This window comes from Aythya marila (assembly GCF_965140915.1).
Source record: "Aythya marila genome assembly, chromosome: 2".
Classification (NCBI taxonomy): domain Eukaryota; kingdom Metazoa; phylum Chordata; class Aves; order Anseriformes; family Anatidae; genus Aythya; species Aythya marila.
Window position 1 is genome coordinate 81,823,972 of NC_139043.1, and position 27,567 is coordinate 81,851,538.

Here is a 27,567-nt window from a genome sequence, read left to right on the forward strand (position 1 = left end):
ACACATGTGGAAGAGCCTGATGACTTGGCTTCAGAGGTCTGCAGGTCTTAGGCTTCTAATGAGAGCTACTAGAGCTCCTCATGTCTGAAGGGAGTCCTGATGAAGAAAAAGATCAGAATGTGACAGAAAAGTGCTGCTACCCCCTGGGGAGGAGCAAGCCTATAGACAGTCTTGGAAGTAAGAAAAGAAACCTGTACTTGATGTGGTAGCACCAGGGAAGAAACTGGTCAACTCCCACCTCAAAACAGGAGATCATTTAAGCATGTATTTAGCATACAAAGAGGCCCAAATCTCTACCTAGTGGGAAAAGATACTCTAGACTAGAGCTTTGTTAGGTTGGATCCTCTACTGGGCTCTACAGTGCTAACTCTGCCCAGATGCAGCTGAGAAACCAGCTCTGAACACCTAGAGAAGGACTTACCCATAAACATAAATTTGTCCACAAAGCCCTGAGAACCTTGCCTTTCACACTAACCTCTCTTGTAGCTAATGGAAAGCACATAGGAGGGGGATGCTTCTCCTCCCTCAGAAGAGATCTAAAGTAGCTTAGCTGAACTGTGCCCTGAATTGCTTCTTTCTCTTCCCTGATAAAGGTAGCCTGGGGCAAATTTCCAACACCTGCAGATGGTTAATCACAGGAACCTCACCACCAACACCTGTGTGGCTCCTGGTAGAAATATCCAATGCTTTTTTTTTTTTTTTTTTTCTTAATTATTTTCTGCAATACCTGCGATAGATTTCCCTGGTTTAGACAACTGATGTACCCCACCTCTGAAGAAACAGCAAACCTATGGCTGCAGAAAGAGGAACGTGACACAAAGGGAAGAGCTTGGAGCCTGCCAGGAGCACGCAAACAGCACTCAGCCCCTTCCAAGGCAGCTTTGTCACCAGTTTGCCTGCTTCCTGCAGTTCCTGAGGGCTCAATGTCAGTGCCCAGCACGCCGCTGGGACAGCTGGAGGCTGCTTTTGGAGCAGCAACGCGTCTGCGGCCACCATTTGGAGGCCAACCCACGTGGAGACAAAGCCTTTGGGCAGGCTGGGGACCAGCAAACGTGCTCTGGCGTAGCCCGAGCCTGCCGTAACCGCTTGGGCGAGCAGCAAGGGACAAATGTAGGGCAGAGGAGGTGGCTGCGGGCTGATCCTGTGCGTGGAGGGCGGCTGAGAGGCCGGCTGGGCTTAGCACCGCATGGGCAGAAGCGAGCAGGGCGGAGGGCTTGGTCTGTGGGAGGCGCAGGGAGATGCGTTAAGACAGGGGATGCTTTTTGCTTTATTTATTTATATTTTGTTTATTTATTTTTTTATTCCTGGTGCTTTGATGCGAGGCCTCAGCGTTCAGGAAGGGAAATTTGGCTGTCTTGGGGCCTGAGCCAGAGCCGGGGCCGTCCCGAGGGCGGTGCTCAGCCGGTGCCCGCCCTCCCTGTGTGCGCCGTGCGGGGCGGGCGCTGCTGGGCAGGGCCTGCGGGCTCCGTGCGGATGGAGGAAGGGAAGGAAGGGAAGGAAGGGAAGGAAGGGAAGGAGGAGGCGGTGGCGATGGTGGAGAGCGGCATCGTCCTGCACGACTTCAGCGGCCGGCTGGGCGAGCAGCGGGTGCACTTCCACGCCATGCGGCTGCGGGACTCGCTCTTCCTCTGGGTGGGCGCCGCGCCCGCCTTAGCCAGCCTGGCCGTGGCCATGTGCAGCCCCCGGGTGAGCATCTCTGTCCCCGTCCCTGTCCCTGTCCCCATCCCCGGTGGGGACAGCCCTCGCCAGCCGTGTGCTCTGCCCGCAGGACGGCGTGCCCGTGTCCACATCGCTGCTCGGGGACCCCTCGGACACCGCCTCCGCCTGCCTGGCGCAGCGCCTGGGTACGTGGGGGTGGGCGAAGGGGCTGGGGCAGCCCCAAAAGCATCGTGCCCGGGGACACCCGGGCTCCTTGGTTTTGTTTGTTGTTTTTTCTTTTTGGGGTGCGGGAAGGCGTGCTTCTCGTGTTGCAGCTGAAGGAGCCGGGTAGGTCTTCCTCCTGATCCGGATCTTCAGTGCAGGCAGCGTGTCAGCAGGCTGCGTCCTCAGGCGGCTTCATGAGCCTACACCACTTTCTCCTCGGCCACCCCTGCATACATCAGAAAGGGTTGCTCAACAAGAAACACAGCACTAGTGCCCTTCCTCATCCTGATATCTTCTGGCAGGCACCGTAGCAGGCTGCTGGCAGCGCTGTCTCTCACCAGATTCAATCATTTCCACTTTAAAAACTCCACGGGATACTGTGCAACATCATTTCTTTACGTGCAGCCATTGCGTTAGCCCTAAGACCTCAGCTAGCAAGAATGTAGTCAGAAACTGCTATCATCGGATAACGTGTTACAGTTTTATTTCACTTTCCCTTTGCCCTCCTGCTTGTACAGACTCGTTTTTTGCAGGTCATGCTCTGAGATTTGTGCAGCTAACACCTCAGCTGTGCAGGTGGTTTCCACCTGCTCCTGCATTATTGGCACTAGCAAAAGGTTCATTTCAGATTTCAGAGCTAGAATTTGTGATTGCCATGTCTTGTTAGTTCTCTCAGTATTTTTAGGATGGGTCACATTTCCCATTTCTGCGCCCGCTAACCTCTTAGTTGCAGTTTTCCTTGCTAGTCAGTCCCATTTTTGTTCTTTATAGATCCTGTTGTTACCCATTCTCTTCTGCTTAGGGCGTACTATATTGAGGAGGGCCTATAGGCCTTTTCCACTTTTGGTTGGAAAGTTGATAACACTTCTGGCTTTGACTAATCACGTGCTTCCTCTTCACATTTGCTAATTTTGAGAAGAGAATTGAATCTTTCTGATTCATGCACCTTAGTTTTTAGGCTTCCATCCAGCAATTTAATGTAGGCCAAGTCAGCTCTCGATCACTTAGGCCACAATTATTTTCCCCAAACCACTGCAAGATCCTCACTAAGCACCTCTGTATATTCTTTGTTTCACGAAGTGTGTGGTAAAGAAATCTGTGTTCTGCCTTGAATAGAAATACCAGGCTTGGCATTTACTGCTGTTTAGCTTTCCTCCGGGAAATTAAGTCCTCAGTACTCCCACAACTGCTGTAATAACAGACATCACTGTTCACAGCCAAATCTGGCCCATAGCTGTGTTTCTGAGGTAGCCTTTTTAACCCCCCTGCCATGTGGTAACCTTCAGGCAGGCAATAGCTTTTTTTTTCTCTTTCTTCTCTCCATGCTGTCACCATTTTTTTCTGTGCTGCTTCCATTCTGCTCTTGGCAGGCACTGATTTAAGTAGCACACAATGCCACCTGGAGGCAAGTATTATTATTTCTTGTGCTTTCCAGTTACATTCTATCACCTGCATTTTGTTTCTGCAGTGCCAGGTTTCTGTCCCTGGAGCAGGAGTTTCAGTGCTTCTGTGTATCAGTGTATGCGCATCCGCCCCTTATTTTCTTTGTAGTCTGATAGGGTTCCTATTCAGAACAGCTGTATTTAGTGTATTGTCTCTCTCTCTTCCCAAATTTCCTCTTTTATTTATTTTCCTCACTGCTGAAGGGACACTCACTGTGTTCCTGTTCCTCTTTCTACCCCTTTCTGTCTGTATCAGGTGCAGGGACTGTTTCCCACCACCCTAACTGCTTGCTCTAGCATGAGGTGTATTTACCTAGTTGAGAAACCTAAATCCTAATTATTTCCCGGGGGGGTTGAGAAATCCACTTCTAGACAAAGCCTTGTGCATTTAGTGCCCCATTTGTGCCTCCCTTATCTGCACGTCCTGAAATCACAGAGCTTCCAGCCAGTGATTGCTGACTAGTGCCATGTCCTCATCTTCCCTCTGTAGGGGCTGGCAAGGTCTAGGTGGACATCACCTCAACCTCTTCTTTGAGTCTTTCCCACCCAGGCACAGTTGTCTCCAACATGGCACAAAGGGTCTATAAACTTATGCCAGATTCTTCCTCCTCAAGCTTGGATGTGGGTCTTTGCTCCTTCCATCACTTCATAGCAGTGAGTCTGTGCTGCTGTGGTGCCTTTGGACGCTCAGTGTCCCAGACAGGGAGCTGCTGAGGAAGCTTGATCTCCGAGACTGAGTCGGATCTTATGCAAACATAATCAAGAAGCTGAGTTTTGACACTGCAGCGTATGCTGCAGGCTTGTTAAGAGAGAATAATGGTATTAATTAGTTCAGAATTAACACGGCACTTAGGGTATAATGATGAAGCACTAGTGCTTACAAAACATGCTGCTTTGTACCACAAAATCTGGTGCCAAGCACTAATTTTTTGCTATCGTGGCAACGTGTTGCATTACATTAACATTTCGTAGTGCCAAGTCTTGAAAGGCAAATGAGTCCTTGAGTTTCAGAAGCAGGTCACTGGGGTTTCCTCTATGTACTAAGCTGGAAAGCGGGTAGCCTGTTAGAACAGAAAATGGTAATAAATCGATTTGTGCTATTAAAATACCTCAAAGGAGTAGTTCAACTGTACTTTCTCTGTATATATAATAATTGCATATTATATGTATTGTAAATATACATACAGGTTTTCTGAAGCTAGCTTTCCAGTTTAAAAAGAATGGAGATATTACACATTCTGGTGTCTTTATTTCCAATTTTTAAATTCAGATGATGTTTCTGAATATTCATCAGTACAGCCTGATTTCTCTTTGAGACTGTCAGCTCCCAGTTTATTCCCTGCCAGGAGTATCTTGTGACCCAAATAGCATTTTTGCCTCTTATTTTGCCCATCTCACTTTAAACCTAGTGCTTACCTCTCTCCTATGGTGAGAAACTCTTCACAAAGTTTATTTTTTTGCAGTGTATTAAAAGAGCTCCAAAACAGATATATTGTAATGGTAAAATCTGAGTAAGGACTCCATTTTACTTATAAAATGCTTCTTTATGTTACCTATTTCACTCTGATAATTAAGTCTTCCTGCCCCAGTGGACATTGTTTTTGTTGCTGTTAATTAGTTCTGTCATGGAAGACAGCTCTTGATTTTATAGTACCTCTCTCTAGGTAGTTACCAGTACAGTAGCCTGGAAATTCTGATTAGTTTTGTGATGTCCAAAATGCTCTCTGGCATCCTGGAGTGTTCACAGACACTGGATAAATAAAGGTTACAGGAAACACAATAATTGACAGGAGGCTCAGACAAAAGCGATGCACACTTTCAGGGGCCTTTTTAGGGGGTTCATAATAAAACAAACAAACAAACAAACAAACTTTAATGGTGGCCTGATCGCTTTCCTGTTGACTTTCTCTATTTTTCATAGCACTGACTTACTAACGTATAAACCAAATTTCAGTGATGAGATTTAGGTAGTCTGTTGTTTCACTTAAACTGTACTATAATTTAAGAATTGTCCAAAATCCATGAAAGTCACTGGGAGTTTTTCCAGTGACTAGTAGCATTTGCATCAGCCCAAAATCTAGTTCATAGTCACCGTGCCTACATTGCTCACTTCAGTGACATGCATGGCTTATATTGCCCAACATGCCAATGCTTGGGTGCTTGTTCTGCTGTTCGTTCATAGCTGGGTCCATCATGGGAGGAGTGGAGATGGCATAAAAATCTGTATGATGGGCTTTTTGAATACTTTCATCACTTTTATGTAAGAGCAAACTGTACCTGAATACTCTGTTTTGTGTTTTAGCCAGGAAGACCAAAAAACAGATATTTGTCAGCTACAATCTTCAAAACACAGACAGCAATTTCACCTTACTCATAGAAAACAGGATCAAAGAAGAAATGACGGCATTTCCCGAGAAGTTCTGACTTTGCATCATTGTACAATAACTTAAGGTTTTGTTTCAGAAAAAGTGAGTGCACTTTTCACACTGACATTTAGTATACTTACTTTGTGTTGCTTTGATTGAATTTGCATTTGTTATTAAATGTAGCTGGACCTAAGTACAGCTGAACCTGGAATTCTTTTTTTTCCAAACTTACTACTCTGTTAAATGGGCCAGAAACATGCTGCCACGCAATAACATCATCATAGAAGTGCATGCAGTGTCTGGCCTTCCTGCAGTGAAATCAGTGGGAAATCAGTGCCAAATTCCAGCAGTACAACTGATTCACCACGCAGTAGTATTGAACACAGTACAGCAGCTTTTACTTGTTCAGATGAAAACCTATGAGGGTAACAGAGAGCATTGTCTTTTGCTTCAGAGGAGAACAATGCCATTAGTAGGAATGCTGAGTATTAGAAATGGAACCATGTGGCTTGTGTATTGAATAGCTGTAACATAAAATGATCCTTGCCTTGCTCTATCATTTTAGTTACCAGTGGTTGTAATAGTGCTAAACACTGGATTTCCTTCCATCTCTTGGACACTGGGAACACTGGAAGGTTTTCACAAAGGGTTTTCTGTACAACAGCAAGGGTCTACATAGAAGAAAAGTGCACAGCTTGACTTTTGGAGCACCAGGTAAGACTGTTGGGCTGCTAGAAAACCATGGGGTGTATAAGTTGAACATACCCGTTAGAACAATCAGAGCAATCAATTCCAACACTACAAAGCAGCCTGTTGCTACACTCTAGACTGGCTTTTGGGTAGGATATCCTTTCAAAGGCAGATCCCTGTGCTACTTTTTCCAACAAAAATAGCAGCTAAAAACCAGCTATGCAAAAAAAAAAAAAAACAGCCAATAACAAAACTCAAACCCACCATAAAGCCAATGGCATAATGACCATTTGCAACCACCAATACGTGCTGTGCTACTGCAAGTAGCACCTGTTATTCCCAGCAGTTTGGAAGAATGCTGAGCACAGCAACCTGATAAGCAAATCAAGTTGTTTTTTTATTGCAAGCTGACTCAGCCAAGCTTCCAATACAGATGAAAAACAGTAACGCTGCTGCTGGGCCACCTCGTTGTAGACAACTGTCATAATCCCCTAGAGAAAAATGTTCTGCACTTACCTTCTTGTGGCCCTGTTAGCGCAATTAAAAACTGTAGCTGAAGGTTGCTGGTGCATGACCCCAGATCACAGCCAGTCTCTTGCTGTCTCTGAATGGGTTTTGACCATCCATGGCTGTACACTTACCGTCAACATTGCGGATTTGACATGGGAGCACTGGGCCCTTTCTTACCTGGTAGGCACAGCTGACAATGCAAGTAGCACAAAGCAGCTGGTGAAGGAGATCTTAATTTATACAGCCCAGGAAGTAGAGTCAACTGTTCTTCCGTAACTGAATGTAAAGGATAATTAGTTGCAAATCAGTGTGTTGATTTAATTAGCCCGATTAAAAATCAGTTCGTTCTATTTTAGAGGAGCGTAGGACTTTGTTGAGGGCTCACCAGAAATCACGGTGTGGGAGACAGACCAAGGAAAACAAACTGATGGGACAACATCTTTTTATTCTGTACATTTACATACAAAGTTTCTCAGTAGGTACAACAGATGTAACATCATGCAGACATTTAGCTTTTAAGACTGTTTTCAGTACTCAATTTAAGCTTGTGCTATGAGGAAGCACCACCAGACTATTCATGTTCAAAACATACAGTAATACGATTCTTTAAAACTTCATCGGAAACCGAAATGGGGAGGGAACTCTCACCCACTAGACATTACACACTGTTACTCCTTTCCCAAAACGTTTTACACAATACATTTAAAATGAGGTTTGTCATTTTTCTTTAAAAAAAAAAAAAAAAAAACTTACAGTGGGGGAGATCATCCCACACTTAATAGCGTTGTCTTATGTGCCAGCTACAGGCGCAACTTGACTTGACATTCACAGAGTTCGTTTAATGGCACTTCTGCTTCCAATTTGGTGACCTTTAGTGTTTGGCTCCAGGAAGTGGCAACAGTTAAGCAAAATACTTCCATGAAAAAACAAAACAAAACAAAAAACAAACAAACACAAAAACAAACAAACAAACCACACAAAAAAGCAGGCTCACCAAAACTGCAAGGTAAATCAGACAGAACCCTTTTGGAGTTGCCACAAAACACCCCCAAACGCACGACAGCTTTCCCCACACTGTCGTTATCTGTTTGTAGTGTGTCTGGCAACAAAAGCATCACGGAAATCTTAAAAGGAAAGAAAACCAGATCAAGCATAATGTAACTTTCACACTTTTGTTTGAAGTAACAAAGAAGGAAGAAAGCCCTTAAATGCTAAACCAAAAGAGAGAGAGAAAAAAAATCCACAGATGGACTTAAGAGGTTACCGAAGGTTCACAGAAAAAGACTAACAGGGACAGGACCGCTCTGAGGGCTTCCTCTGTTGTGGTGGCCAGGAACGGCCATCGGAGGAAAGCAGTTCCCAGCGATGGCTACAGAGGAGAGCCGATGGAGGAGCCGATGGGCTGGCTGGTGTGCGGAGCACCGTCCCGATGCAGAGCACGGTGAGCAGCCAGGCATTTCATTTCTGCCCTGCTGCCACTCTGAGCACCTGCCCCCTCCTCAGAGAGCTCTCCCACACTTCAAAGCTTTTCAGCTGTGCGTTTGTGTACAAACAAACAATACAAACAACTTAAGGAAACAGTTAATTCAATGTTTCAGTATGATAAGCTACCGATTTTATGTTTTATTGTCATGACAGAGGCGGAGGGCCAGACCGGTGCGAGAAGTTGGAGCTCCCCACATTGCAGGAGATCAGTACCTGGTTTCAGACCAAAAAACAAGCAGCAAATCAAGTCAATTTCATAAGAAATTATTAAAAAAAAAAAAAAAAAAAAAGCCAAGTGTTCCTGTCACCTAGTGTGTTTATTACATAAACGCTGATATGTTTAAACAACCATTCTCTTCCCTGGGCCCGCCTGTCGTCGCAGAGCAAACACCAGAATAGGAAACGATAAAGCGCTGTGGACAACAGCACACTGGGACCGCTAGCCCTGCTGGAAGCAGCCAGTTCAGTAGGCTTGTGAAGGGGCCACTAGAGCCGTGCTGCAGCTTGAGTGCACACGCACAGAGACCTTTTCCTCCTCCGTTAAGACCTGTTCTGCTCCGCCCGTTTTCCTTGTGAACCCTCCTTCTTTTTTCCCCCCCCAGTGTGTGTGGCTTGCCACAAGCATCTGACATGGAAGGCAAAAGGTATTGCACGGATTTGGCACGTGGATACTGCGTGGACTTGAAAGGCCTTGTTTGTTTGTTTTTTTGTTTTTTGTTTTCTTGGGTGAGCACGGATCACGGAAGTCTCAGCACAGAACAGAAAGAGGGAAATGGCCACTCTCAAGCTGGGCAATAAAACCGAAGTGTAACAAGCAAGCCTAGCAAAGGTGAAAAAACAGTAGGGTAACTTTGGGCAAAATTACCATCAACTGGTCCAGTGTTTCTTACCGGGCTCGGGAAGAACCCAAATGTCCACATCCTCTGTACAAAAATTAGCAGCTTTAGGACAACATCGCTATCCCGACCACGACAGTCTCTGTCGCTTCTGCAGGTCTACCTGTCCTCCTGTGCTCGGCACCGTCTGAGACGTGCTACGGACCTCAGCACCCGCCCAGGAGCATCTCTCTGATTTACTGGGGACTGTAAGAGGACATTGGCAGCCTAACGGAGGATGGAAATTGTTAGGTACAGTAGTTAGTAGACAATATATATATACACAGCAAAGGAGGAAGGGGCAGGGCAGGCAGAGGAGGAAAGTGCAGATGAGCGCTTCCCATGCTTGTGAACGAAAGATTTACATCAAACATAGTGGCAATCATATGGGCACGCAATACAACATTGACATCCTGCTGCTCGGTTTGTTCAAATGTCCGCACTACTGAGCAATCACAAATGGATGGCCTGAGTGATAAAGGAAAAGAGGGAGGGAGGGGAGGGAGGTTAACTACAATGCAAGAAAGCTGTTTGTTTACAAAGCCCTTGCATTGAACAAGATCCTCACAGTCATCACATGGTGAGAACTGAAAGCCGATGGCCAAAGCAAAAAAGCTGGTTTGGGGACTGGAGGAGAGAAGTGGCCGTTATCAAAGTACCATCTGTACAACACGACAAATTGGATGTTCGTTTTGCTTCTCATAGAGTGGCATCAATCCAATTTAACTTTTTTTTTTTTTTTTTTTTTTTTTTTAACTGAAAGAAAATCCTACAAGAGCAGCTGGGGAAGGAGGGCAATACAGGTGAGTTCACCGTGTATTCTTGGCTCAGAACCAGAAACCATCCCTAAAAGACCCGAGACGGCCAACAACAAACCTTAAATCATTACTCACAGGTTATCAATTCATTCCTTTCAGACAGTCACTTAAAAATTTTGTCCGCTTAAATAGGTAACAAAAACTCTGGTTCTAAAAACAGGCAGGGCAACGCCAGGATGCTCATTTCCCAGGAGAGGGACTCCTAGCTGTGCTGCCTTCAGAAATAAGAAGTACAGACCATAGCCAATGCTCTTTACTTTTTGTCCCTGCTGGTTTATGCTCTTCTCCTGGAGCTGTCAGTCACAGATTCTAGACCTCTTGGTAATTAAAGCCACTCTCGTCAAAATTAATTTTTGCATCATTGGTCAAATCATTTCACTTACACGATCTACATTAGTATTAAACACCAGCAGGAACAGTCTAAAATGTATTAATGGAATCTTAAAACGCATAAGGCTGATTCTCATTGAAAAATCAGCCTGTTTGGGTAGGATTTTCTTCACTGCATTTGATGAGGAAAAGAAAATTAACTTTTAAATGCATATGGGCTATAAAAAGAAACGTAATCTGCCTAAAATGCAGTCAGAGTTTGAGTCACAACAGGTTTTGCTTTGATTCTTTTTTTTTTTTTTTTTGGTGTATACAAACACAGCAGGAAACCTGGGCGCTTGGACTTTCTAGACAGGCAGAACAACATTGCACAAGTCTAAATATCAGTCAATTCAACTTTGCAGTGATACCTCCTTCCTTTAAAGAAACACAAAAAGGAAACAAAAAAAAACAACTCCCCCCCCCCCCACAGTTTCTTTCTTGGAATGGCTGCACCTCTTATAATAAGATGGCTTCGTTTTTGTGATCTATGAAAGGAAAAGGAAATAAAGTGCTTCTTGAGAACAAATCAAAATAAATATATGTATTTAATGGCAGGAAAAAAAGAGTTCTGAAGGGCTACCTCCAGCCAGGTCTTTTCTCAGATGAGTTATTTTCCCCCATAATTTTTTCAAGAGCAACCTGCACAACGGTTGACAATTCCTCCAAGTCGCTTTAGCAGCAGAGTTGAATTCTCCCAAGTTTGCGTCTGCTCCGTCACTGGTTTGTAAAACCTGTGCAAAACACCTTTGCCCAAAGGTCTGCTCTTCCTGCACAACAGCGTCAAACAAAATACCAAATAAAAGAGGAGAAGGTAAAACAAAACAAAAGGGGAAAAAGAAAAAAAGAAAAAAAAAAAAAAGGAGAAAATCCAACCCAGTTACAGTTACATAGGCTTCATCCCGTTGGCAGTGGTGTTCTCAGAGATGCCATCGCTCACAGCTGCCGAGTCGTGGAGGCCCGAGTAGTCCTTGAGTTCAGAGTTTGTCAGGAGCAGGGGCTGCTCCCCCTTCTTGTGCGGCAGGAGGGGCTGCCGGGTGTAGTGCTCCCCGTCCGGGATGTTCTCGGGCAGGTTCTGGTTCTTGCTCTCTGGCAGCAGCAGGATGCAGATGATGCAGATGAGCGTACAGCAGGCGAAGATGACGTGGTGGAGGAAGTAGCCTTTCTGGTTGTGCAGCTCCATGATGGGGGCGGTCAGGCGGCCGAAGCCCGCGCTGGCCAGCACCAGCCCCAGCCCGCCTCCCCTGCAAACACAACGGAGGTGAGAGCCTGGCCCTGCGCTGGAAGAACACCCAAAAATGCCTTGGGACCCCAGGCTATCCTGTTCGGCAAGCAATTTTGGCACCTGGGCTCCGAAATCTCTGAGGCAAACCCGCTTTGCTCACGGCTTTCATGCTGGGCAATTGCCCTAGGAGGGAGTTTTTGCTGTTGCTTTGCTGTTGTAGATCATTACTGCCTGTGTGTGGAAAATAGCTGCACTCACACAAGCATCTCTTCACACCCATGTAATTGCACCCACGTAAGGAGAAGAGAAGCTGTAAGGTGTGAGTACATAGACAGCCCTCTAAAATATTCCCATTTCCATGTGTTCTCACATTCAGCAAGGGAAAACCAGATTTTGCTTAGCATCCAGCTTAGACGAGACACACCAAGAAGCGGGAAGTGCAGGAGTCAATTTTGGCTGCCTCTGAAATACCTGGCAGCAATTGCCAGCAGAGCCAGGAGATCAGACTCCACAGACCACTGCCTGGATCTGTTATACCAAACACTGAGCGCTGAAACATTTTCCCTGTAGGACATGTTGAAGCTGGAACCTCTCAACCCACTGATGTTGTACCAGCACACATCATTTTCAGGAAAAATAAAATAGTAAAAAAAAATAAAGATAACGTAGCTAGTGGTTAGAATAGGAGAACAAGTCAAGGGTTGAGACTCCTGAGACCTCCTCTTGACTCACTGTAGGAGCTGAGGTAGGTCCCACACTTTGCTCTTGCTTTCCTTGTGTATTTGCATACTGCATCAAGGGGCAACAAAACGGTCAACCCTGGTAAAATGCTTAAATTGTAAACAGGGAGCTTTATAAAAATATTCTTTAGGGCACAAATGTTTGTTCATGAAATGTAATGTGCCAGTATGTTGACATCATACATACAAACACACCAAAAAAATAAAAAAAGAGTAAAAACACATTCAAGCTTAAAGAAAAAAAAACAAGTATGAGAATAACCTCTTCCCCCACCTCATCGCAGGAATGGAAAGGCTTGCACAGGCTGGATCCAGTGCTCTTTCCTGGCAGTGGGTTACACAAGCAGCCTCCCTCACATGCAGTGCCTTCCCTTCTTCTCTGATGCCTCTCCAAGCCCTGAGCACACGGGGCTGTCCTGGACTTGGTAAAGCACCTCTCGCAGATAACAGTGATTTCCCCCAACATTGCCAACGCCCTCATTAAATCCTCGCCAGCTTTCCGATGACAATTTGGAAAGCCAGCTGAATGCAGCCCTTGTGTGACTGGCCTCCTTGCAGCTTCATTAATATGCTCACATGAGCGATCAGCAGGACTCGGCCCTGAAGTGCAGGAGACTGGCTCATTCACATCGGTACTTGCTACGGCTAAATTGCATCTCCACAACCAAGGGGGACCCGAGGTGAGTTTTGAAAGCAGCTGTGGAAGGACATCAAAGAAACTGGAAGGAAGCAGGGAAAAGGCAGCAACAAAGACAGCTCTGTCATTACAGGGCAAGCAGCTTCACGTATGGAGGGGGAAAAAGAGTTTTTCCACATCGTGTCAGTAATTAGAGCAGGCATTACTTTATCCGCTGCCCTTGGAACCTGGCAGAAGGACTGCAAATACACGGTGGTGTGCCTCCTGTATTTGACAGTACTGTGAATACTAGGGGATAAAAGAAGCTGGAAAAAGCCAAAAGAGGGAAGCAGTGCTGCCACTAGGGAGCAGATGGAGCTCACGCTGCCTTCGCAGCAGCGACCGGGCAGCTCGGCAGCCGATGCTCTGTCCTGACGGGCCCGAGCCCAAAATGCTGCCCTCAGAAAGGCCACCCTGAGCGCCGGGGAGGGCTTCCTCTTGCTGACTGCTGCAGTGTCTTTCTCAATTATGACATCCTCTCTGATGTCCTTCACTTGAGCCAGGCTGAACCTACAAGGAGGGACTCAGCCTTCTCAGAGCTGCTTGGAGCAGAGCAATTTTAATCCTATTTTGATTGGCCATTTGTGCACCTTGAGCAAACGGGTCACCACGTGGCATGGCTCAGAGTACCACCGAGCCTGAGAACCACTCGGGTTGGAGGAGGCTTTGGGAGAGGACCTGGTCCATCCCCCTGCACAGAACAGGGTCGATGCTGACCTCAGGCCCAGTTGCTTTGTCCTCTCAGTTCAGCCACTTCTTAAAGTCAGTCCCTGAATCCTCCCTATGTTTTTTTCCCTGCCTTTTCCTGTGGGAACTTGTGGACCAGACCTCTTTTTAACTTGTCAGTAACCCAGCACGCAGAGGACAGGGAGGACACCACACTCTCCTCAGCCCGTTCCTATGTACCAGCTGTGCAACCCTCACTGTTGTTTTCATCAAGATTATTAGAGATGGATTACTAGAGCCATTTGGAGCTCAAATTTGATGTTTGGAAGACCCTGGTCAGGGAAACCTCAGAGGCAGCCCCAGTTCTCTCTACCTGTCTTTTCCCTTTGGCTCCTCAAGATTCAGCCAAAAAGCATAGTAGAGTGGTCTGAAACACCAAGGGGCACCAGAGGTGATACTTTGGAAAAAAAAAAAAGGTGATGAGGGAGTGGCCATGGACCACCAAAACAAGAGACACAGACAGCTTAGCCACACCTCAGCCTGAGATGTGTTTATGAACTGTCCTGAGAGCCACCTCCTAATTACAGCCCTGAGGAGATGTTACCAAGAGGTTTTGCAGTGGCAGGACAGACCGCAAAATGCTGCAGAGTGTCATCATCCCTATTTATACATGGGGACCCTGAGGCACATCCAGCTATTGTCACTTGCCTGGTGTCACCCAGCAGACTCGGGGGAAGCAGAACTTCAGTTCCCAGCCAGGATTTTGTCCCCTTCCCTGTGACAACATTAGTGATTTAAGGAAAAAGCCTCCTAAGTTCACACTGCACATCTGACCCTGCTCGGCAGATTCTCTTCTGGTTGAGTCGGCCAATTCCTTATCTCTACGCCTTCCAGAGACAAGCAGAAAATTAAAGAGGCATAAAAAAGACCAAACTGACTGACACGCATGTAAGTAAATAGCTGTTAGTGTTTTGGGCTGCTGTGCAATCTCCACACCACTCACACTTTCCCTTCCCTGTAGAAATAATGTTATCTGTAAAACATTCACAAAGTCAGATAGCTTTGAAGAAAAGGCCATAGATCAAGGAGGCTGGCTGCATATCTGACAGTTCTGCTGTAATAGCTTTGCAAAGTTATTAAAAAAACATGTAATTGGGGGCAGAGGGGGGGAGCAAAAAATATCCTCTTCCCTCCGCTGTCTCTCCCTCCCACCCCCACGACCTACATTCCTACGAAATTCAATGGGAGTTAGGGTGGACTCCCGAATCGCTGTGGCATTGCTGAAAGCATAATCCAGAACACACAAGCACAGCCTTTGTGCTGTGAAAGATAACAGTGAATAAATAAAATGGTACAAAAACCAGACAACACCGAGACAGTTTATGGAAAGCTCTCCAGAGAAGATCATCCGCCTGGCTTCTGCTGTTGCCCAGCATGTAAGTGCTGCTCTTTACAAAAACTTCGAGCCTCTGGGTGCAAAGAGAAAAATGACAAAGAGCTAGAGTACAAGTCTGTAGTAAAGGCAAAACACACTGGTGCTGTAAGAGATGTGACGGCAGGTCCTCAGAGCACCTATACACACCAGCAGCATTTAAGACTGCACGTTGCAACACCTCCTGTCCACTGAGGCACTCCTATAGCTGCATTAGCTTACCCTGTGGAGGCAGGGAGCAGATTGCAGCCATGTCCTTCTCTGCACACTGATGTTAATTTATCTTCTAATACCAAGCTGTAAGCTTGCATGTACCGCTTGTACAAATCCAACAGGGCAAGCGAATGAACAAAACGGTTCAACTACATGATCTGGTTCATACAAGTACTTTAGCCCATACCACACTGAGAACAAATGCAATTCACGTGATGACTTGCCCGACAAAAATCAACATAATGGTGATTTTCGAAGTGGATCCATCTGAAACAAAGCCCCTCTGTCCTCAGCTAAGCACTTACTTATGCAGCCTGCCTGCGGTGACACCAGGTTAAGAAGTGGCCCAGAAATTGCCGTGTGGTCTCTAATTATAGGAGATCCCCCACCCCACACAATGTAAGTTACACAGCCAGATACTAAGACAATGAGTTCAATTTATTATCTTCCCTTTACGGGGGGGGGGACGACTCTGATGTCTCACCTTATTACTGTCGGTGTGATTTCAGCACAGAAGAATACGCTGAGACTTCCAACAGCATGCGAAGAAAACATACCCACAATGGAAAACGCGGTAGAGAATTTGTCTTTGACGCTGTCACTCATACCTGTCAAGACAAGCATGTGCATGAAAAGTGAGAACGAGGCGAAATTGCCAAGAAAGAACAGAAGAAAACAGGTCTATGTTACTCATTCTACCTAAACAAGAAAAATTGAGTCACTTTTGTAACACTAATTTAAAACTGGTATTTATAAAATTCTTTCCCAAGCACCCAAGACACAAACATACATGAAAAAAATCATAATGTCATGCCCCAAAATGGCAGCGATCTCTGAATTACTTATGCTCAGCCACCGCAAAAAAGGTAAAACACAAGGGGAAAAAAAAAAAAAAAAAGAAACTGCACATCCTTGGGCAGCCTTTTAGGCACCAGACACTTCCCTCCCACATTTGACAGACAAGCAGAGGCAGGCGGCGTTCGTCGAGTTGCCAAATGTCTGGTACAGCTTGGTGGCTTGGGCACTGGAGAGGCTCACGGGACAAGCAGGGAGAGAAATAGAAGTGCTCCCATCTCCCTGCTAACTTCCTGCAAATGGTGGGTCTGCAAACTCAGCTGCAAGCTTGGCAGCCTTCAGCCGACAGCTCGATCTGAGACATGGGCTTTCTGAGAAAGCACTGCCCCATGTCTAATAACCACCCCTGGGGACTCTGCACCCTCTCCTCACATGCTGACACAACCAGGTTCATGCTGTGTGGAGAGGATGTTGCATCGAGAGACCGTGCATACACAAATACACCTCCTTATGAGTGGGGTCCTGAGGTGAGCTTTCCCCCTGCAGCCCTCTGTGGCAGCAGCCACACTCTGGGGACTTTGGCCATGGTTTCAGATCTACCCGCGTTTGCAAACCATACCTGAGTCTGGAAGCTGACTGTATTTTCCAATCACTGCATCCAAGACCACGGAAGTTAGAGTAAGACAAAAATAAGAGAGAAAGGGAGAGAAAACAAGAACACACAGTCATTATTTACGCAAAGGAAAAAGGAAAAGGTACTCCCCGCATGCCTCCCCCAGCTCCCATGCACTCCTTTCTGTGACATGACCGGCCTGATGCGACGTGCTGTTTGCAGCCAGAGGACTGAATGCTAATGAGACAGTGATAATAAACGCAGAGGCATGGCATTTTTAAGGGACTCAGAATTACCGCTGGGCTTAACACAAAGGCCTCTTTGTTTTTAATGAAGGGGGAGAAGAGAAACTGCCCTCGTCCAGCAGCCCTGAGGGGATGGCCAACAGAGGCTGTGGTCTGAGAGCAAAACTCCCAGCATCAGCATCATGGTGGCGGTGGGAGACTTCTGCTGCTCCGTGCTGGAGCACTTTTCTCTCTCTCTCTCCCCCCTCCTTCTCCAATTCCGATTTCATTAGAATAATTTGGGTGTAATTAGCAAAAGTGAAACACGTACGAGGCTGTAACAGACTTCACGCTCAGCAGGGTCACTGCTTCTCTCCAAACATTGTCTAGCTCTTTTGGGGAAGAAGGGGGGTATCGTCTAGAGTAGGAGGAGACAAGCTGCTCTGAATCTAAAGGCTGCCTTTCCCTCCTCTTTTCACAAAGAAATGGGGGAAGGAGAGCAGGGACAGCCCACAGGAACAGGGCATTTGCAGATGCCCTGTGCCAAGATAGCAGAAAGCACCTAGGGCCCACGACTGTTTCCAGATTGAGCACCTTTGCTCACAAAACTATCTAAACCCATCATGGAAAATGTTGTAGCAATTCTTACAGGGTGTTCCTCCTCACCATTTAGTTGTTGAAGAACTGAAAATTAATTTTATTGGCTCTGGTGTACTCAAAAAAACAAGATGACTCTGGTATAGTGACCCTGATGGACACCACCACCAGAACCTGGAGTTTTAGGACAACATGCACACACAGCGTGCACCTCTATGTGAATTGTCACAGCTTTTCAAAGGGCTGGGCATGAGATGGGGACGGGGGGCTTCTCTCCTCTTGGCTGGCACTGTTGGACATGGTAAATGTGCTCAAAGGAAATGTGAACATCTGTGCCAAGCTGGGAGCAAACACACGCAACTCTGGAGCTTCTTCAGCGTCCTGAAAGAGATTCCCTGTTCCCCCCTCCCACTTCCACAAATAGTGCATACACTAAAGGTTAACTTCGTAAACACGTTCAGGAAACATGGTCTGTAAATATAGGCAACATTTGCTGGCTCAGGGCTACCCTGCAGCATGCGGGAATGTAAAATTTTTTCCATCCTCAATGCAAAAGGCCTCTCTCATTAAAGCTCTGAAATCATTTCTAAACTTAGAAATGGAAAACAGCAACAACCAGTGTTCTGGTGTTTGTCTCGTATCCAGTTTGTCCAGGAGCACGTCTCTCAATCCCCTTCCCCTTCCTTGGGGTGAGGTTCCACAGGACAGGGATCCGCTGGTGTGCAGCTAAAAGTGTGACAGGCACATCTCACCTTCCCTTTGCTTCCATGCCTCTCTGACCCATCACACCCCATTTGCTCCATCTTAAGTTAACTCTTGGAAATATGATTTAAAAAAAAAAAAAAAAAAAAAAAAGGAAAGGAAAGGGAACTTTTCTGTAACAGTTTTAATAGCTGAAGCAGCTCCAAGTGCCAGAGAAATGCCACAACCCCTGAAGGAGGGGGTGGGACACTCTTGCTTTTGGCAGGAACAACCTCTCTGAGAAGCTGTGTCACCTCATGAAATTGCATCTATACGTGAACATGGACCTTACATACACACCCCAGTAAAAGCAGGGTATCCCAGCTCTCTGTTTCCCTGCTACCTGCATATTTATTCTAAGTAGTGAGATGCTCAGAGCAAGCAGAGGACACATACCCTTTGCTTTAACTTCTGCTTGTTTTAGAGGCTATTTGGGAAGCAAACTCAAGTGGGAAGGTTTTTCCTTCCCAACCCCTACTCAGCTCTTTCCCCAGAGGGTATTCCACTGAAAGAAGAGTATTTTGTTTGTTTGTTTTTACATGACAGAACTTAGAAGCAGCACCAACACTCAACGAGCTTCGCCACTGGGACTCATCCAGAACATGATGATTCTTCTTAATGAATCTAAGGCAACAAGTGTTTGGGGAACCCTTCAAATGAATTCAGCTGCTTAAACTATGCAGGTGTACTTGTACTGGATGTCAAATCTGAGAAAGGGAATGGAATGATATTCTTTGGTCCCTTGTCTTCAGTTTTCTTTGTGACCCTTGCAACAAACTGAAGCTGCACAACATTTTCCATGAATTTCCATGAACATTTTCCGTGAATTCTCCAAGCGTGTTAAAATCTATTCTTGTCTCCCATAAGAAAAAAAAAAAGGGGGGGGGGATGGCAACAAATTTTAATCCAAAACTTGATTCTCTTTTGATAGTGAATCATTCACTCTGAGAGAGCATAAACCTCTGTACCTTTCCTCCTGCAAGGAAGGATTTCTGTAGGGGCACCTAATGATGTTCTACTATAACTGATAAAGGGGGGACAAAATACGCCGTGACTGGCATTTCTGCTGTCATCTTCTACAGGATCATGTGGTACGCAAACCAATCTCATTCCCAGGCAGCTACTCTACCATGAACTTTTGTGATCATTTTATCCCTACACATCAAACTCAAGAGCCTTGTGTGGTCCTGAAGAGCTCCCGTCTCCAACTTACAGTTGAGAAGGCCCAGCTGCAGAAGCGATGCCAGAGCTGTCAGGATCATGAAGAGCAGGAGTCCTCCTCTCCTCCCCAAAAACCCAACCACGGGGCACATGGCCAGGCAGGATGCCAAGGCGATCCCCGCCATGGTATAGTAGTCCGCATAGAAGTTGTGGGTGATCGTCATCTTCGCCTCATGCCCCATCATGCTTTTTGCAAAACAGTGGTGTATGCCGTAACCAGTCAGCCTAGGGAAAGAGGAAAGGGCAAGAGGAAACTGCTGAAAAGTTTGACACATACTGCAACGTAGTTCAAGGTAGAAACACGTAAATGTGGGAAGCATTTCTGCTGTAGGAATACAACGCCTTGTGCAAAAAGACACTCATCTCAAATTAGACTTCCAAGTGCTACTGTAAAAAAATAAACAATGAATAATAATAATAATAAAAGCCCTATTCTCAACCAGAGATTTGCAGTCTCCTGACTTCATTTGCACAGCTTTTGCTCAGTATATGAGCAGTTTTATAACGACTCTCAGTGTGAGACTGGTTTTCCCAACATATTTTGGAGCTCCTCTTTCTCAACAAGGGCATTGCGCTGCTCCCAGTACATCCACTGATGGCAATAACCAACCTGTGAGCTCAGACAGCAACACATAGCACAATGCTAATATCTCTTCCAGGAAGACCCTTCTGACCATGGCATTTGGTCATACTGAGAATTGAATCTTACTGTCCAAATTAGCCTGTTAAAACTGAAAACCCCTTAGAAGTGTGTATTTGAAGCCAGATGTCATGCTGCCATGACTAGTACTATTACAAAATAAGAAATCCTAATTCAATCTACATATTTATGTCTCCCTACAGACCAATGCCTCCCCTTCTTTTAAAAGTTTCTTCATGATGCCTAGCATTTAGACCATATAAACCTGCTACAAGGTCACGTCAAACTAACTGTACCTCACAGAGCTGCAGCTGTAGACCCAGGTCCCCAAAAATGCACAGCAGGTGCATTACATGCATACATCTCTATCCTCCTGAGCATCAGGAATTTGAAGCACTTGGCAGTTTAAGCTGGATATTAATGTAAGCACAGAAACAATTGGGGAATACACAGCCACTGAGTGTATGTATGGCAGCACAGTGCTGGGAAATTTCTCTGGCAATCTTGTGAATCAATGCCATAGTTCTAGAATACCCTCCCCAATATCAAACACTTCCCCCTGACAAAAAATAGAAGAAAAAAAAAAAAAAGCAATAGCACAAGTACTTGCTGTTACACAAAAATGTCATTTGCTCTGGATACCTGGCTTATAACTGATTCCTCCTCCAAGTGAGAGGAGGACTGAGTGACCGGAGTGCATTTTCTCTTTTCTATGTGAAAACAGCCTTGCTGAAGTTATTTAGGCCATGACCAACAAGCCAAATTAATGTATCATCTGTGCTTGCTCGCCTGCCTGCTTGCCCTTGAACCAGTCAATTATCTTGGTTTTCCTAGCAGGTCAGAACATTTGCTTTTAAAACTAAATACATTTATCTCCCTTGATGTCTCATCACTCCCTGTGAAAAGTTCCTTCTCCGTGCTCCACGCTGCAAAAATTCAGCACAGCTCCAGGCTAGAGGAACAACAAAATTAAATAGTCTTTTTTTTTTTTCTTTTTTTTTTTCCACCCCATAAAGACAACACTGAAAGCTATTTTCTTCAACACATATCTGCTTCACACTGTTTGGATGGCACACAGCCTCCACATGCTATTGCCAGAAGTCACTCTGTGGGCTGCCTAGTGCTGGGTTAGGGAATTTCCAAACAGGCATTATTAGAAAGGGTGAGGGAGAAGGGGAGAATTCCCCCATATTTCAGACTTAATGCTGGCTATTAAAACAGCCTAAGACAAAAACATTGTTTCAGGACAAAGCCCAATGCTTGGAAAGACACACGGTGCTACTGCCTGAAACAGCCACAATTTCCTCCATTTATCGGAGACCCTGGAAAGTTTATAGTTTTAAGGGTCCCATTTTGGGAAAAAGAGGTGGCCCCCATCACTTCCCATTGCTGCTCTCGGTTCAGAACCCCCCCAGACACTTACGAGTTCACACACAGTACCACAATGTTTTTCCACAGGTTCCTGGTCCCCACCACCTTGACAATGCAGACTTTCTTCGGTCTCCTGGCGATCTCCTTTTCCAGCTCTGAAACAAAATGAGCTGAAATTAGTCTTTTGGAGGGGACAAAGAGAAGGAGCAGCTTAGCCTGTGAACTACAGATATTCTTAGGGATGTTGTGGAGAGCAGGACACTTCTGATTACACTAACATGAGCTATTAAGGAAACTAAACAACCTGCCTGAAGTCCACTCCAGGTTTCCCTCTTCTTCCAAGTTTCCTGCAGCAACCACCTCCTTGGGGCTCAAGAGCTGCCCAGGAGTTCCCTCAGATATCACACCTTCCTCCAAGCCAAAACATTGATGTAAGAAGAAGGCAGTGGGGAATTTAGTCCCAGCAAGCGTGATGCAAAACATCCTGAAGAGCTTCAGGGCCCTGCTGACTTCCATCGCATTTCTGCAATACTCATCTGAAAAGCCACTGGAAAGGACTGGAAGTCAAACCCAGTTTGTGTGGGAATTGTCTGAGGTGTTTTTTTTTTTTTTTTAATGAAAACTGGATTTAAACAAGGAGGCTAGAGCCTACTTCCCAAATATCACCAGCTCAGAGGCTGAGCATGAAGGCATGCTGACTGAACCACTGCTCCCAAGCTGTGGGATCGGTGGGACAGCCATAGGGGCACAAAGCCTGCTGCAAGAGGAAGAAGCTGGAGCTATAAAGCAGCATCACAAAACTGATGCCTTCCAGGAATGCAAACTAGGGATGTTTTTAGGGCAAAGGCTTATACTGCTGCTTTCTGGACTGTTCCAAGGTGGCAGCAGGGCTCTGTTTTGCACCCTGCATCCGTTCCCTCTGTGTGCCAGCAATTAGCCCAGTGTCCTCAGTTGCCTGCCCTGGCCTCTGCTTTACTCCAAGCATCAGTGATCCCTTTAACAGACGCAAGACGGGGGAAAAAAGGCAAATAAAAGCAAGCCACTGGGGGAAAATGAGATAAATCAGCCCTGATTTACAAACAAAACAAAAAAACATACTTGCTGTTATTGGAAAGCAGTATCATTAAAATAATAAACCAAAGAAATACTATTTAGATGCAAACACTTGTCCTGTTTGCTGCTCACAGGTCACTCCTGGTCACCTATCTGGAGTAACTACAGGGAATGTTTTTGAGAAAAGGAATGAAGGGTATTTTACATTAATGATTGTACTTAAGCAGCGTATTACCCGACTAGTCTGCTTGCTACCTAGTAATATTCCTTCTCTCCAGCATCTGTGCAGCGTGAGGCCCACAAAATCATAAAAGCAGAGCCACAGCAAAAGAGGAAATTGGTCAAATTAATGTTTGCACTACAGGAGCACTCAGCAGGCTCAGCAATGGATCGTGGCTATATTAAAGAAAAAAAAAAAAAAGCAATAAAAATGATGGTACCTAATCTCAAAGAGCAAGGTCAAAATGATTTTTGTAGCAAGATTTTGGAAAGAATTAAGTGGGAACAAACTAATTCAGAAAAACAACAGCAGACAGATAAAACAGAGTTGTAAAGTCTATAATTGAGCCCCAGCCAAGCCTTCTGCAGTGAAAAAGTCACACAAAGCAGTAGGAAAAGCACAAGGTTTTGAAAAGCTTTCCAGAGAATGACTGCTTATTAATTCAGCTCAAGGGAAACAATGAAAATCACTGCCCAAACAACACATTTTACAGGCTTCATATGGACATAAGGGTTCACGCTCAAACTGTTTAAATATGACCAGCTCTGGACTTCTGAAGTAAAAAAAAAAACTCACCAGAAGGCTGCAGCTGATGCCATGTTCTTAGAACTTTCTCATTTTAGGTGTTTCTCAGAGTCATTTTTATTAAGGTCATGAGTTTTATCAGAGTCATGAGTTTTTCCCATTTCTCAGAGTCATTTTTATTTATTTATTTAGGAGAGGAAGAAGTGGATTTTATTGTCAGTGTGCTTTTTTGAGCCACAACTTAGTTACATGAAATTAAGAGAAGCAACACTTTACTTAGCTACACTTCTTTTAGAAGACAAATACTACTTTACCATCCAGTCCTGTTTTGTTCACACACTAGCAGTTGCTACAATCCCTATATCCTGTATTTACCATCACATATCCTTCTCACGTGCACTTAAGCTCCCTTTAAACACTTCTTATAGATCAGGCCTTCCAAACTAATTCCTGTTACTGTTTTTCACCAGCTGCTGTTCTACCCTCACACAACAGATAGCCCGTGCATCACGTGAGCCAGCAGACACATCCCCTGGTTCAGCAGGATCCTACAGGAGGAAACTGTACCCCTTCTATACCCCTCCTCAGGCAGCAGTGAACCCTTGCCTCCACTATGTCAGGGGTTACACTCTACGAGTACACAGTATTATGATATAAAGTGTCCCAAAAGGGATTCCACATGTAGTTGCATTACAAGAATTTTATTTTATTTATATATATATATGTATATATATGTTTTCTATGTATAATATGTATATAAAGCATATATATTATACAGCTTCCAACTTTACACCAAAGAATGGAAATAGCACCTGCCTTTACCGAGAGCCTTCTCGCTCTACCAGTTATCTTCCCCCCCCCCCCCCCCCCCTTTAATTTGTTAAAAACTCCAAATCCAGGCATAAGTCACTTGCTTCAGATGAAGCACTCCCTAAGTCTCCAAATTCCTAAATCTCCCTGATGACCTTCTCCATCCTTTATTTCTATATACACAGCAGTCAGATGCTCTGAAAACAAACAAACAAACCCACACCAAAATCAATCACTTTCAGTCAATCATTTACAGTAATCAAAATATTCAGATGGCAGCAAATAAGGTATGTGACTTGGGAAGAAAAACACCACCTCATCAGCTACAGCCCTGGCTCTTGTTTCAGCTGCCTGCTGTCTTTGGGGTAGCTGGCTTTTTGTGGAAGGACCTGCGCTGCCTGACTGCAAGGGGCTGTCTGGAGAGCAGCAGCCAAGCCTCAGCAGTTCCTCAGCTGTCTGAATGCCACAGGTCAATGTTAAGATCTTAAAAGAGAAGTCAAGCCGATGCCCATCAGAAAATCACGTGGCAGCAAACTCTGTCAGTTACTGGAATAACACCAGGAAAATTCCCCCTCCCCGAACCTATTTGAATTTGCACTGAAGTCACCAGTTCGGAGGGAATTTGCATTAAACATTTTAGTTCTGACCGATTTACCAGAAGGGTGAGTGTGGAAAATAAAAAAAAAAAACATTTTTACCCATGTTCTCAGAGGCCTGTTACGAGTTTTCCCATACTCCAGAGCCCACACACACTCTAGGCTTCCTATTCAGGGACTCAGTAGGAGAACTGTCAACAAGCTAACTCTTCATGTCTCAGTGGAAATTAAAGCTATTCTCCGGGACATTGTGAATGTCTCACTGGGAGGGAAACCCCATCAGCTTCCAGCTCCCAACGCTGCTGGATTCTCGTGGGATCCAGTCTGCATTTCAGAACCACGGCTTTCAAAATCATGAAGTATCTCGAGTCTTCAGATGAAGCTACCCATCCCTGCATCACTTGGCAAAACAGACAAAGCTCGAAACAACCCTCTGAAAAAGGATGTCCAAAGTGACAAGTGTCCCACGGTGATGGACTTCTGCTGGATTTTTCTGGCTGCTGAGCATTACTGCCAGTAGCTCTTTGAACATGAAAAGAGGCACTGTCAAGCCCCAGAGCACAACAGCTCTGCAGCAGGAGACGGACAGGGCTGAAATGCAGAGCTGAAGCAACCTGCTCACAGGCACGCTGAGCTACTGATGCACAGCTCTATTGATAACTTCCAGGATTTCTGTCTCTGTGAACTCCCTTTGTGCTCAGTTGTATCATCGAGGGCTAATAGCCTTGTATATATATTTATTTTTATTTTTTTTTTTGAAAAGCTTAATGTTGAAGGAAAATTGAAGGCTATCAGCTCACATACAGAAATTGTTGGTGGCTGAAGAGCTGACTGATGGGCAGACGGCAGTAAGAGGCAGAAGAATGGAAATCACAGCAGGATGGCAGGAGGTTCTGGTAGGGTGACTTGTCTTGTTCTCAAAAAATAAATAAATCTGGTTTAATAACCTCACTAGGGAGTTTGGCACAAAGCTCAGGAATGTGTCAGGGAAGTTTGCTAGTGACACTGAGGCACGACCAGCAGGACAGCATGGAAATGGGACAACAGAGAGAACTGGATGAGCCTGAGATCATACGTGGCAAAAGCAAGTTGAAAATGCAAAATACAACTCAGCAAATCAAGAGAAATGCTTCTGCTGGAAGAAAAACTTTTAACAAAAATTGGGGTGCAGCTGGCCATGTGCTACTTGATCACTAACAACTACAAGGCACCAGTCTGTTGTGTTCATGAAGTATTTTCAATTCAGACAATGAAATGGAAGGGATTTTTTACAATTCTGCTCATCACTCTTTGAGAAACTAAAGGTATCAAACTAGAGGAAATGGAGAACTTTAGCATAGTGAAGGAACAGGGCCTGCTAACACAGTATGGGAAAGGCGAATTAATACAAAGACAGTTGCAGAACAGGAGCAAGTGGGAAGGGAAAAAAGACAGAGAACCTGGACAGCTACAGTATATTTGAACTGAATGCTAAAATGTACCCTAGCACAAGAGTGATTTGGATTAGGGAATGGCTTTCCAACAAAAACATAGGACAAAAATGCTAACAACATGTAAGATGAAGGTCATTTCATCAGAACAACTAGGTAACTCAGTGAAAACAATCTCAAAGGACTGATTGCAACAATTTGTTTCAATCCTGTATTTCTAATTACATTCAAAAACAGATGGGAGAAATCCAGTCATAAGGTTGCCATTGCAATCTCCAGTCGCTCACATACATTATAACATAGCACTTCATTAGATGGTCACATAAGTTTTCCGTCGCAGAACGCTTGCTGCAGTCAGCAAACGGGCAGCTATTAATGATGTTTCTACCTTTCTCATTCAACACGTGCCCCTCTGCCTTATTATCCAAACCTCACAGTGAATGCAGAAATCATCGGTTTCCTCAGAGACATTCCTACAGTGCTGTCAGAGTATTCACGTGCTTCATAAATATCACTGAAATCATCTCCACTGCTTTCCTCTAAGATTATTCCTACTTTGCAAGGCAGGGAGATAAAGCAGAGAGGAACCGTGTCCAGAATGAGAAAAACCATGCAGTGATTTTAGGAGCATAGCTTGAGGAATGTGAGCTCTGGGTTGCCCAGAATCCTCTGCATGTAACACTCACTTGTAGGTGTTGATATAAAAGCTCCACTTTTCTGCAAAGCAAGCCCCAGAATTACATGCTAGAGACAGACACTGAAGAAGCCATGATTGGTGACAACACTGGAAGAGACTGATTACAGGGAATTTTCCATCATTGTACAAAAACATCCCTGGTGGACACAGGGTACAGCTCTTCAGGAGGTATTCAGCTCCATTTCCCCAAAGACTGTGCTCTTTCTTTCTGCAGCCCCTTGCCTCATTCACTACACACCTTCCAAATTCTGCAAGAAATGAGGAACAGACAAGAGCTTCATTTCCACAGCATCGTCCATGCTATGCACTGATTCGTCCATCCTATGCCCTGTGGAAAAAATAGGTTGTAATCATGCTATTAAAGGCTCTACAATCATGCCTTCACACCAGGAGGCCAAGCAAGGGTTCCCCAGGCAATCTGACTTTTTGCATCTCTCAGAGCATTACTTGTCAACATTTACATTTCTCTAACGTTACCAACATTAAAAAAAAAAAAGAAGAAAAACCACCAAAGAATACCTCAAATGCCATCGTGTGGTACTGTATCTGGGCCATCATGTTTCAGATAGCTACACACGCATTACTGCTATCTGCTGCTATCTAGCTGAAGCCATAGAGGAAATCTCAGCAGAGAGCAAGCAAGCTGGGCAGCACAGAGAGTCGA

The 27,567-nt window shown here is 45.1% G+C and overlaps 2 protein-coding genes across 5 annotated transcripts in view; one reads left to right on the forward strand and one right to left on the reverse strand.

Moving 5' to 3' along the window:
• Positions 1-1,330: 1,330 nt before the first annotated feature.
• Positions 1,331-7,098, forward strand: PSMG4 (proteasome assembly chaperone 4). Its single transcript, XM_082754023.1, has 3 exons — positions 1,331-1,686; positions 1,769-1,844; positions 5,608-7,098. Exons 1-3 carry the CDS (start codon positions 1,474-1,476, stop codon positions 5,727-5,729), a joined length of 411 nt encoding a protein of 136 aa, XP_082610149.1. The 5' UTR covers positions 1,331-1,473; the 3' UTR covers positions 5,730-7,098.
• A 3,467-nt stretch (positions 7,099-10,565) lies between these two features.
• SLC22A23 (solute carrier family 22 member 23) overlaps positions 10,566-27,567 on the reverse strand; it is a gene marked incomplete at its 3' end in the record, with an annotated part of 92,790 nt that continues 75,788 nt past the window's right edge. For 2 of the 4 annotated variants that reach the window (XM_082754019.1, XM_082754022.1), the window contains exons 6-11: positions 27,142-27,231; positions 21,625-21,727; positions 19,554-19,786; positions 16,785-16,817; positions 15,855-15,978; positions 10,566-11,662 (exon numbers count right to left, since the gene is read on the reverse strand). In XM_082754019.1, the coding sequence (XP_082610145.1) occupies positions 11,305-11,662; positions 15,855-15,978; positions 16,785-16,817; positions 19,554-19,786; positions 21,625-21,727; positions 27,142-27,231 (941 nt within the window). Of the gene's footprint in view, positions 11,663-15,850; positions 15,979-16,784; positions 16,818-19,553; positions 19,787-21,624; positions 21,728-27,141; positions 27,232-27,567 lie in introns of those variants that run through there. The other 2 variants (XM_082754020.1, XM_082754021.1) reach the window with 2 other exon arrangements.